At 41.8% G+C, this 12,365-nt stretch overlaps 1 protein-coding gene across 1 annotated transcript; it reads right to left on the bottom strand.

Moving 5' to 3' along the window:
- Positions 1 to 3,740: 3,740 nt before the first annotated feature.
- Positions 3,741 to 11,574, bottom strand: LOC131493012 (olfactory receptor 13A1). Its single transcript, XM_058697050.1, has 2 exons — positions 7,441 to 11,574; positions 3,741 to 4,971 (listed from the first exon to the last, which is right to left on the bottom strand). The coding sequence occupies exon 2, from the start codon at positions 4,930 to 4,932 to the stop codon at positions 3,973 to 3,975; it is 960 nt and encodes a 319-aa protein (XP_058553033.1). The 5' UTR covers positions 4,933 to 4,971; positions 7,441 to 11,574; the 3' UTR covers positions 3,741 to 3,972.
- Between the last annotated feature and the right edge of the window lie 791 nt (positions 11,575 to 12,365).

Raw genomic sequence — 12,365 nt, 5'->3', positions numbered from 1 at the left:
GGGCAATGCTGACAGAAGCAGGAAGCAAGTTTCTTCTGCATCTACTGTTTCAATCTTTCTCTAGGGACTCCTCTGGGCAGAAACTCACAGAAATTCAGCTGCAAACATGAAATATGGTTTGTAGAACCCCAGGCCCAGAGTCCAGATCTGGAACTGGAGCTGAGAGACAACAGATTAATAATGAACCAGTTGCTGCCCAAGCAACTTAAGACTTCCCCGTCTAGACTAGCTCAAGTAGCTACCCCAGCACAGAGAGAAGCAGGAGAATGTGGTGTGTTTCCTGGCATGTACATCCATGTAAAAATCATGCCGGGTAGATTAATTGGCATCCCAAGGAATCTGACTGGAGGTTGGATTAAAATTTGGGCTTTGAGATTTTACACTGTCCAGTAGAGGAACTATGGATGACAGTTTTGTTTTAGAAGGTACACATTTATGGTGCTACCTAATCACCATAATTCATTATAATTCAGAAAAATGAAGCATTCTGATGGGTCTCAATTTTCTCATAGGTCTTTCACAGCGAGGGCAAAAGTGTTTAAAGTGGAAAAGAGAGCATGTGGAGGACGCCTGGATGGCTCAGTTGGTTGAGCATCCAGCTTCAGCTCAGGTCATGATCTCATGATTTGTGAGTTTGAGCCCCGCGTCAGGCTCTGTGCTGACAGCTCAGAGCCTGGAGCCTGCTTCCAATTCTGTGTCTCCCTCTCTCTCTGCTCCTCCCCTGATCATTCTCTCTCATATTCTCTCTCTCTCTCTCTCTCTCTCTCTCTCTCATTCTCTCTCTCTCAAAAATAAATAAACATTAAAAATTTTTGTTTTAAAAAGACAGCATGTGGAAGCACAAAACAGCAGATCAATTCAGTATCCTACTACCAAGAGATTCAGACTCAGATGTATGAGGAATCCCAGCCCACCAAAGACCTGAGGTTTGCTTACCCCCCAAAAAGGATGAAACAAGACAGAATCATGGCTTGGTCCTCAAATCTGACATGGGACCAATGTAAGGAAACACCATCCTCCAAAGTCCAGATCCCTTCTTAATCTCATGTTTTTCTAGAGAATGCCAGGTGTACTCTCTAGCTGAGCTGCCAACACAGTAGGACCCAGCTATGGTGCCTGGCTAATGGGCAGAGCTCTCAACCAAGGAGGCTGCTGGGCTCACTCCAGCTGGTGGTGGAGGACTAGGGACTAGCCTTGCCTCTGTGCTCTGACCCCTCCCAGACAAGGCGGGCCAAATGCCTCTTGCTTGCCTTCAATGAAATTAACCCTCCAGCCTCCTTTTTTAAGACAAGGGAGGCTCCTAGATTAAATTTAAAAGATAAAATAAGAATCTGCCCCATGCAACAGAAAATTAAATGTGATGGGACTTCTGCCATCTTATGAATCCCTTTCTCTGGAATAAATGCCTGCCCCTGCCAGACAGGGCTCTAAGAAATCCATATCTGGAGAAATGGCTCAGGTCTCTCCTTTTGTTAAGCCTGTTAAGACTGTTAAGCAATCTTCAAAAAGACTGCTCTTCCAGGTCCACTGTCAGGTTGGACAAGAGCTGTAGTGGGCTTGCTGCTTGCTTACAAAGTCTCTTGTCCCAACCATGTATGGTGCCAGAAGGTGGAGTCCATGATAGGCCCTAAAGTATACTTTGGTGGGTAAGAGCATACACTTTAAATTCTTGGAGCTTTCATTGAAATCCTACCTCCACCTCCCGCTCATTGTGTAAGTTGGGTGTATTACCTAGTCTCACAGTGTTACTGGAAAACCAGAGATAAGTTGTGGCAATACTTAATCCCCAGACCTGACATATAGAAGCTTTCACATTAGCTGGGGGCAGTAGTGGTGGAAGTGGCATAGCGGCAACCACAAATCCCAAGCGTAAGAGATGCTGGCTGGCTCTAGTTCAGTGGTTCTCATCCAGAGACAATTTTGCTCTCTCCTCACCCTCAAAGAGATTTGGCAATGTCTAGAGACATTCTTGGCTGTCACAACTGGAGTGGTTCTACCGGCATCTAGTCGGTAGAGGTCAAGGATGCTGCTAAATATCTTATGATGCACAGAACAGCCCCCCACAATGATTCAGCCCAAATGTCAACAATGTCAAAGGTGACATACCCTAGTGTAGCTGTACCCAAGGATCAATTCCTAAACTGAAGATAAAGGAAAGCCAATATAAAACACAAGAATACAACTACCTCATTGTCTGGAGCCAAAGGATAGGAAGGTGGCTAAGACTTCAGTTCATAAAGCAGCTTCCACAGATGGGGAGCTGTATGCACCACAGGCTCATATCTTATCTCCCTCAGCCAGACCCCTTATCATATGGTTGTTGGTGTTGGCAGGCCAACCTGGCAGAACACTTACACGAGATGTGCTTGAGTCAAGGAGGCCAAAAGGGTAAGGGCTTGTGGTTGGGGAAACATTTGAAGAAAGGATGAGCTTCAACTGATAGACATTATCAAAGACAAAAAGCAGAGAAATGGATAAGTTGAAGTTCTAACAGTTCCTCTCTGTGGCTCTTCAAAGAATCGATAATGTGAAGTCATAGTCAGCCAGTCATAGAAAATGTTGCCTGCTGGATGCCAGTGGAGTCATGAGTTTGTCTGCACTAAATCACAAGGACCAATTTTAAGAGATAACATATAGGGAAGCAAGACCTGCTTCTCTTTCTCAGCTAAGAAAGGCAAACTGGTGGTGGTTCCTACAAAAGGAGTCAAAAAAAAAAAAAAAAAAGAACCTCAGGTTTGTTGAAGGAAAAGAATGCATCTGTTCCTGAGAAGGCAAACTCTAAGCAAGACAGAGCTCTGGCAGGGACGGATGCTCCACCTGGATCTAGAGGCCACAGAGAGAAGGAACAGCTGCTCACATAGGACTCAGAGTACAGAGCCTGAGACAGGGTTCAACCAAACAGAAAAGAGAAGCGATCTGAAAACTGAAATGAACCCGTTTGCGTTTGAAAGAGCAGGAAAAAAATTGGGGACTGAAAGATGACAGGCTCTGGGGAGCTGGGAGAGAATCCAGGACTAAGGAAAGGTGGAAGATCCATCAACAGGAACCCCTTCATTTGGCCTTTCCTGAGCAGAGATGGTATCACTCATGAGCCTGAGGCTTCCTGAGATAAATAGGATCCACTCTGTATCAGAAACCACCACAGTGGCTTCTCATTTACCCATCCCAATGCTGCTTCTCACCAGGTCATTTTTAGAGAGTTGAATCCACCGCTGCCCCAGCAGCCCCTTTCTGTATCTTAACCCCCACCTACCCTTTCCAGCTAGCCACCACACACATCACCCTGAGCCAGGCAGGGGTGAGGGGCTGTGACATCCAAGTTTCCTTAGCTGCCCCTGTCCTCAGTGATCACTCACCAGCAGGATTATCTTAAACTTACAGAGCACCTGATATCATTGTCTTCAGTTCTCTTGTTCAGTCTGGACACAATCTCTAGATTCATTTATTTTCCCCATTACACTTAGAAGGAAACTACAGGTGAAGTGGATTGAGTACTCTGAAAGAGTCTGAATTTGAACCCAGATCTTCTCCCCAACCAGTGTAGGGTTCCTTCCACACTACACATGTCTTCTCTGTACATCCACACCACACCCTGCAAAGCAACGCTGTTATGCCTTTTCTTTTTACATTCATCATCATGAGTACTAGTGTATTCTTAACTGAATTACCAATTTTCTAAGGATATAGATCAAATGAGTTTTGTTTTGCCAGATGAGTAATGTGCTCTTAATCACTCAGTACTCATTTAAGTACTATTTATTTTTTTAAAAAATCCATTACAAGATGCGGAAAATATAAAAATTGCAAGAAACCAAGACGATTACCAATAATTGCTCTACATAGCATGTTGAAAACCTCGTAATCACACTGGTTCATTAGTGGTAGTTTTCAAAGCCTTATTCATTGGAGAGTCTCTGAGGCCACCGTGGACTTCAATATGCAGTCTCCAACAAAAGTTGCAGAAGACAGAAATTAATTTCTGGTGAAGGAGAAAATCTTCCTGAGGGCTGCTTTGACCTCCTTGTTTCTCAGAGTATACATGAGGGGGTTGAGAGTAGGGCTCAACATGGTGTACAATACACCAGCCAACTTGCTCTTCTCTGCACTGTAGCTAGAGACAGGGCTTATGTAGGCATAGAAGACAGCGGTATAATACATACACACCACAATGAGGTGGGAAGAGCAGGTGGAAAAGGCTTTTTTCTTCCCCTCTACAGTCCGCATCTTTAGAATGCTGGAGATGATAAAGCCATATGACACGATGGTCATCAGGAAGTTCAATATGCCATAAAAGGCGTCAGCCAGGACAATCATGATGCTATTCACATAGGTGGAGCTACAGGAGAGAAGCAACAGAGGAGGGACCTCACAGAAAAAATGGGTAACGATATTGGGACCACAGAAATTCAACCGCAGCATCAGCCCAGTGTGGATGGCTGTGTTGAAGGCACAGAGTACCCAGACACCTGTGGTCAGCTTGCTGCAGAAAGCCTTGCTCATCATGGTGCTGTAATGCAGAGGGTGGCAGATGGCTGCATACCGGTCATAGGCCATGACCGTGAGGAGGAGCAGCTCAGAGGATGCAGCCCATGTGAGGAAATAGAGCTGGGCCATGCAACCCCCATAAGAGATGGAGCTCTCCTCTGACATCAGACCCTCCAGTGCTTTGGGCATGATGGAAGAGGTGCAGATAATATCCATGGTAGCCAAGTTGAACAGAAAAAAGTACATGGGGGTATGGAGCCCAGAGTTGAAGCTGATGGCCAAAATGATGAGGAGATTACCTGTGAGGGCCACAGAGTAGAGGGAGAGGAAACAGCTGAATAAGAGCACATGGTATTCTGGGTGCTCTGAAAAGCCCTGCAAGATAAACTCTGTTACTAGCGTCTGGTTACGCATGGTCCTTGGGCTGAGAGGGGTTTCCATGATCATCAGGTGAATCTCTACTCACAGCTCCATGTGATTTCAGGACTAGAGAGAAAAATGAGAGGTATCCTAAGGTAGGCTGCTACTATGTTTCATTCATACCTGACATCATGGCATGAGCAATATTATACAGAGATACGAAGGCTTCTTAATGAAGAGAAACATACCAATATGACATTAAGCAAAGGATGTGAACATGTAGCCCATAAAAAGTGAGTACAAATGGCCAATTCATAAAGCATCATTCAACTTCAAACAAATGCAAGTTAAATCAGTAATTCATTCTTTATGAACCATGTGGCAAAGTTGGAAAAGCATGGCTTTGACTAATACTAGCATGGGTGCCAAGATGCAGGCCTTTTAAAATTCATATTCCATTTGAGCCAGAACTTTCACTTCTAGGAATTTATCCTGCAGCAATAATTAAGTCCATATTCAAGGTGTAATCACAGCATTATTTATAATACTGAAAATATAAAAGCAACTTATACTCTTAAAGGTCAGTATATTACAATATGTTCCTATAGCATAATGCTCTATACCTATCGAAATGATGCTTTAGAGGTGTTTTACTGATGTTTACAAAAAAGCATGAAGAAAGTTCAAAAGTAGTATGTACAATAGGATCTTATTTTGAGTTTAAGAAAAAAAATCACGTTTGTACATATACCTATAGAAAAAAACCAACTGGTTCTGAATGATAAACAACAGTGGAGACTGATTATAGTTGATTTAATTTCTTTGCCTTTGTTTCTCTGTATTTTCTAATTTTTCCATTTAAGAATCTTTCTAGGGGCACCTGGGTGGCTCAGTCAGTTAAGCATCCGACTTTGGCTCAGGTTGTGATTTCACAGTTTGTGGGTTTGAGCCCCGGGTCAGGATCTGTGCTGACAGCTCAGAGCCCAGAGCCTGCTTCAGATTCTGTGTCTTCTGTTCATGCTCTGTCTCTATCTCAAAAATAAACATTCAAAAAAAATTTTTTAAGAAATCTTTCTAAAAGGCAGATCTGACAGAATAAAGACCCCCAACTGCTACTTCTGGATCTACCCACCTCTCTAGACAATGTTTTCCCTCTTGTCTCACTCCTCATGGCCAAAGCTCCAGCCACACCCAGATCTCCCAGTCTGGCCAAAGCACCAGCCATGCCAGACTTTTGTAGCTTTGTTCTTGCAGCTCCCTCAGCCAGGAACACTCTCCTTCTCATGAATCAGGTCGATCATCATCCCTTTCCTTTTCTAAAATCCCTTCCCTAGAGAGAAAGGACCACTCTCTCCTTCGTGGCCCCCAATTCTGTACTGGCTTCTATCCTAGAATTCATTAACACATCACTTCACGATTATGGTACCCGTCTCCCCTAAGATTGGGGCATTTGCCTCATTCATTTCTGAGCCCCTTTTCTTGGCTCCCAGCCCCATGTCTGGCATGAAACAGGTGGGCCCTGAAATACATTTGTTGAAACAATAGCAAAGAACAGTCCGGCACCAATAAAAACAGAGTGGTTTCTATTCTCAACACAGTGCAAATTCTGTATTGTTTAAGATGAAATCAGCATGGTACATTTGCGTTTTCCTTCTTTTCAACTCTTCATTCATTAAAAGGCTTAATTTTAAAAAGATGTTCATTTTCAATTAAGAATTCTGCTTTTTACCAAACTTCAATAAATGTATTTACCACTGAAGCATTAAAAGGTTTATAGAAAATGAGGAAACACCTCTGATCAAATCACATCACCATTTTGTAAGGTGAAGACTGTTCTTTGAATAGAAGAGCATAAAATTCCTCTGATTCAGGGCAATAGGCTGTGCTAGTGTAAAGTCTGTCCAAAGCTAATACAAATGGGGGTCCATCTGTATCTTCCCAGCAGCAAGGTGTCAGGTTGCTCAACTGCTTTGCTGATGATAATAAATGAGATATGCTTTGGCTTTATATGCAAAAATAGTGAATGTTACTTTTGTACAGTATGAGATGTGGGCCTGAAGACTTTATTTGCTCCTTTCTCACTTTGTTGGCTCCTCAACACAGCCTGGTGAGTGACTCCTGTTTAACCCCAGGGACCACCATGAGACTGAAAAGCTGAGGCAGGCTGAAAAGGAACAGAGTTGGATTTGCCCCTTGGATGTCTCCACGTAAGGTTTCTGCACTTCCCACGAATGTCCTCCCTAGGATTCTCACCACCTGACACCCCCAGTCATCACTCACAGCCCACTCCACCACACAGATTACAAGCCAGAGACTCAATGCTATGACCACACCTGGGAAGAGATAGACACCTCCATCGCCAAACACTGAGCGGTGGTGTGTGGGTCTGTCACAGAGCACTATCGGAGGACCAAAAGAACCTATTATGAAGGAAACTTTATATCTGGTCTTGGTCTTCACTCCACTCCAGAGTGAGGATAGAAAAATAAATAAATAACTACAACATAAATGGGAGTTTTGAACAGGTGCTCAGCACAAGGAAATGTCAACAAACTGATTCACACTCAGGGAACAAATTGCCCCTCAGATAATTACCCTCGCGCTGTAATTTCCAGGGCAGGGGAACAGTCTCCTCATCCAATTGGTCAACAGGGAGATCAGAGAATAAGGGAGCAGAGACTCTTTCTGTGAGAATGACCATGAAGTCTCTGTTGGACCTCAGCCAGGTGCTTCCTCTTCTGAAAATAACAAAGACCTCTCTCTCCTGAGGTTCATAGGGCATTCGCTTTAATCCTCCCTCAAGCAGTGCAAAATTATTACCAAAGATGTGAGGGAAAAGAAAAAGATCTCAGTTACCAATTGCCAAGTTTAAACACATACTACCTGCAAACTACATGACTCTCCACATGTGAGGTGACAGGACATTTAAACAGTGATTATTTTCCATACTTACCAGAACTTCCAGCCCTCAAGTTTCAAAGGACATAAAAAGGCATCTTGGCAATTTGATCACTTTAAAGAAACAGCATGAAGTGTCCTTAAATCCCTGAAATTAAAAAGTTCATTTCATTTCATTTTTCATACAAATAAGTTGAATTTCATGTGAAAGACAATTTACTTTCAGTGACATTTTATCTTAGTTCCAATTTATTGTTCATAATTTCAGAAGTGGAGAATTATTGCTGTCATAAGGCATTCAATTAATTATGGAGAAGTTGACTACTTCTATTATTACTATCTCTAAAGAAGTTTGAGAATTTTCAGACACAATCCAATTAATCCAAAGTCCATCTATTACACACGAAGGTAAATATTCCTATTGTAAACATAACTCAAGAGCAGAAAACGAAAAATCAGAAAATGCCAAAATCTCATATGTTCAGGTTTAAATCTGAAAGATACTTTAAAGACAACCTTGTCCAACCTACTTACTGTAAAGTCAGAAAGGTATCTAAGTGACTTATCCTACTCACACAGAATACTAGTGACAAAGCTAATACCTAGTCCCAAGACTTTGGGATTCAAGCCTAGAATTCTTTGCTATGTAATGTTATTGTCCCACTAAAACTAATGTCAAACAAATGTCAAATGCCAAAAAATGTCAAGAGAAGGAAAAATTAACCAAGAATCTAAATGATTCTTATTTTGATTGAGGTGTGAATACAAACCCTAAACTCTCAGCCAGTTTTTACATCCTATTTGCTCTATTATTCCATTTGCTGACCAAATAGTAATAATACAGAGTGAGAAATCTACAAATGTTACTAATTGTAGGTCAGCTAAACAAAAAATATCAGGTCTTATATATGGTTCATGATAAAAATTAAGCAGACTTAGAGTTATGGGCATAATTTTTCTCATTCTTTTATATCACCCAATAGAATGAGCCATCTTCAGAATACTCCTGATTACCTGGAAAAAATTCTTCACCTTTGTGGAGCTAATAGATTTTATGTATAGTCATCCTTTCTCCATCAATCATGATTGAGGTAGGAAATATGGTGACACTGAAGAAGTATGTAACCTAGGACAAGATCAGTACGGACAAAGGCTTCCTGCCCCTATTTAAGCTAATCCTACCAAGAATTTGTGACTCATCTTCAGCAAAGTTTGTCACTGCCTATGGGAGACACCTGGGACACCTGTTCACAGCTATTACTCTAAGTGGACCCTGAAGGAGCAATTAAGTACCACTTTGCTAGGTACTTGGCTGTCGCTGGTGTTCGTACAAAGGCCAGTTCAGACTTCTGATCCAAATATATGTAAAAGGGTGTAAGCTTGAGCAGAGAGCAGGACTAAACCTCTCTCCCAGTTCACATAATCTGGGGCAGTGCAGACCCAGGTTCAGGTGCTCAGACTAATGTGCTCAGACATATGGACTGGGGAGGGGGGTGTCAGGAAGGCAGTTAGCATTTCTAGACTGCCTCTCATGGAAGTTTAGAGCCATGGAGCCAATGTCCCTATGTTTCCCAGCATAAACCACCCCTACCAACAGAGCTGGCCCACTCACTATCTTTCACTCATACCTTGGCTCCTTTACCAAGCTATCTTTCCTTCCCCTGTCCCCATACTTTCTCTCCCTATCCAAATCCTACCCAGATCTAACTCTATCACCTCTGCCAAGGCTTCCCTGACTTCCTGGAGGAAAATGATCACTCCCTGCTAAATCTCAGTCACATTCAGGAGCTCCCCCATGTTAGTGAGCTTTAGAGTCTTTACAGACACAGAGTCAATCCCAAGCCTGAAACCTACTTGGGTTATGTGACTTGGGGCAAGTCTCTAACCTCTCCAGGACTTAATTATAACAATGACAAGACTTACATCATTATCGCAGTACCTAATACATGAAAAGGGCTTGGCAACATTTTACTTCCTCTTCCCCCAGTGTGGCACCTGTTTACATATATATGTTCTTCTGTATGAGCAGGGAACAGGCTAGATATGTCTATTACCTTCCTCCTTATGAAAATGTCCTGAATATAGCTGACATTCAATGTATAACTATTGATTAAGTGACTCATTAGTTTGGCTATAGAGTTCAGTGGATTTGTTATTAAAAGGCACTTCAATCACTTCTAATTTTACTAAGCAGTGTGATGTACTAGGAACAAGCACTAAAGTAAATGGTTCCCAAATGGCTTTGAGACCTGACTCTTACTTAAGTAGCTGTGTGAACTGGTGTAAATCTCGTAATCTCTCTGAATCCAAGTTTTTAATCTATAGAATGTGAACAATACCTACCTTCAGAATTTTTCTTTGAACTACATAAGAAGATATAGAGGACTCCATTTTAGAAACCATGTTAGAGGTTATTATGGTTGGGTCATTAATAGAAACAATTACCCAGAAAGACTGTGGCCTGGCAGCATTACACCCAAAAAGGTTATCTTTTTTCCAACAAAATAAAAGACACACAAAAAATTTCCTTCCCGTGATGTTAACGATATGTCACCATTCATGAATAAATGTGTATTAGTTAAGTTAAAGGCTAACCTGCTATAATGAAGAAACCAAAATATATGTGGCTTAATATTTTCTCTTTCATTCAATACTCTGAAGTGTGTATGAATGGTAGGGTAGTTCCCAGGATGATGGGGTAGCCTTGTCCTATCTCATTAAGGGATCTGGGTTCCCCCAAGTCAATGATTCTTGATCTCCTAGGCAATTATTCTCTTCACCATCATGAAAGTTTCCATAACCTCCACATTTCAGCTTGTAGGAAGTAAAATGACAGGAAGCCCCAGAAAACCAATTTATTTCCAGCAAGTGAGGCATATTTGCATACATACCTTCTGCTCACATTCTATGAGCAAAAATTTAGTTCCATTGCCCATTTAGTGGCAAGGGAAACCGGGAAATATAATCAAGTAGGGAAGTCATACAGGAAAAAGGGATAGAAAATTTTTAGAAAAAAGTAATTTCCCTACATATACAAAAAGAAACTAACGATAAGAGAATTTACAAAAAACAACTGGCAGTAAGAGTGAATTTTGTTACTCCTTAAAATAGAGATCCAAAAAAGAAAAGGAGAATGATCATACAGTTACACAGGTAGAAGGGAAAGGTGAAAGAACAGAGAGGCAAAAGACCTACAGTGAAAGTTAAGAGAGGAAAGTCAAGGAAATGAATTTAAGAGTTCTAACATTTTTATGCAGTATCAAGAGTCCCACAGTGGTGGGGCTCTGAAAAATTATGTGTAATCCCCAAAGATGCCATCTGATAGATAAGAGTGCCAAGCAGAGCTGTGGAATAACTGAGTGAAAGATAGTAGGAGCTGCACTGTGAGACTTAGCAGATAGGGAAGGCCTTCCAGCAAAGGAAATGCTTGGAAACTTATGCAAATTTAGGGATCTACAGGATGTTATGGGGAGTCCTATCTAGGCAATACCATGCCCCCCTCTTTCTGGGCCCTGTGCCTTAACCTCAGGGGGAACCAGTTGTTAAAACAATCCAATTATTAATTTTTGGTTGATTACCCAGTTGTGGCCTGGAGCACACTTCATACTCTTCAAGTCCTTCTTCTTCTACTTGTCCCTCACAATTACTGGCCTTGCCTCATACCTTCCTGAAAAGGGACACATCATCCTACCAGAGTTCCTCAACCTCATTCTTCCCCATCTCAATCTTTTTACATCTTTTGTTTTAATGTTTATTTATTTTTGAGAGACAGAGAGAGACAGAGACAGAGCACAAGCTGGAGAGGGAAGAGAGAAAGGGAGACACAGAATCCGCAGCAGGCTCCAGGCTCTGAGCTGACAGCACAGAGCCTGATGTGGGGCTCGAGCCCACGGACCGCAAGATCATGACCGAGCTGAAGTCGGACACTTAACCAACTGAGCCACCCAGGCGCCCCAATCTTTCTACATATTTATTCTCAGTCTTTGTTAAATCCTCCCTTCTAAACCAGCATAAAAACCCAAAACAGCTCACATATCCCCACAACAAACTGTTGAAAATTGTTATTTTAAAATATCCCCAAAATCTTATAATAATTCCCATGCCAGACATAATTGGCATACCAGACATGCAAAGAAGTGGGAAAATACACCCATATTTGAGGTGAGAAAAATGAATCAAAACCAACTCAGAAATGACAAAAGTAATAAAATTACTAGACAGGAACCTCAAAACAGTTGTAATAACTATATTCCAAATACTCAAGAAGCTATAGAAAACATAATAAATGGAGACATAAAAAATACAAAAAGATTCAAACAGAATTTCTGAGATGTAAAGTACAATGTCTTAAATTAATAATATGCTTAATGGGATTAACAGCACATTAGACATTGCAGAAAAAAAGATTGGTAAATTTTAAAAACTACCAACAGAACCTATCCAAATTAGGGGCACCTGGTTGGCTAAGTCAGTTAAGCATCTGACTTCAGCTCAGGTCATGATGTCACGGTTCATGGGTTCGAGCCCCACATTGGGCTCTGTGCTGAAAGCTCAGGGCCTGAAGCATGCTTTGGTTTCTGTGTCTCCTTCTCTCTCTATCCTGCCCACCCCCCACACTCACA

Source organism: Neofelis nebulosa, chromosome 13 (genome assembly GCF_028018385.1).
Source record: "Neofelis nebulosa isolate mNeoNeb1 chromosome 13, mNeoNeb1.pri, whole genome shotgun sequence".
Classification (NCBI taxonomy): Eukaryota; Metazoa; Chordata; class Mammalia; order Carnivora; family Felidae; genus Neofelis; species Neofelis nebulosa.
The sequence above is the reverse complement of the archived record's forward strand: the minus strand, read 5'-3'. Positions and strand labels throughout refer to the sequence as shown.

Excerpts from the sequence above, each read along its gene's own strand:
- LOC131493012 (XM_058697050.1), bottom strand. The coding sequence starts at position 4,932 with ATGATCATGGAAACCCCTCTCAGCCCAAGGACCATGCGTAACCAGACG.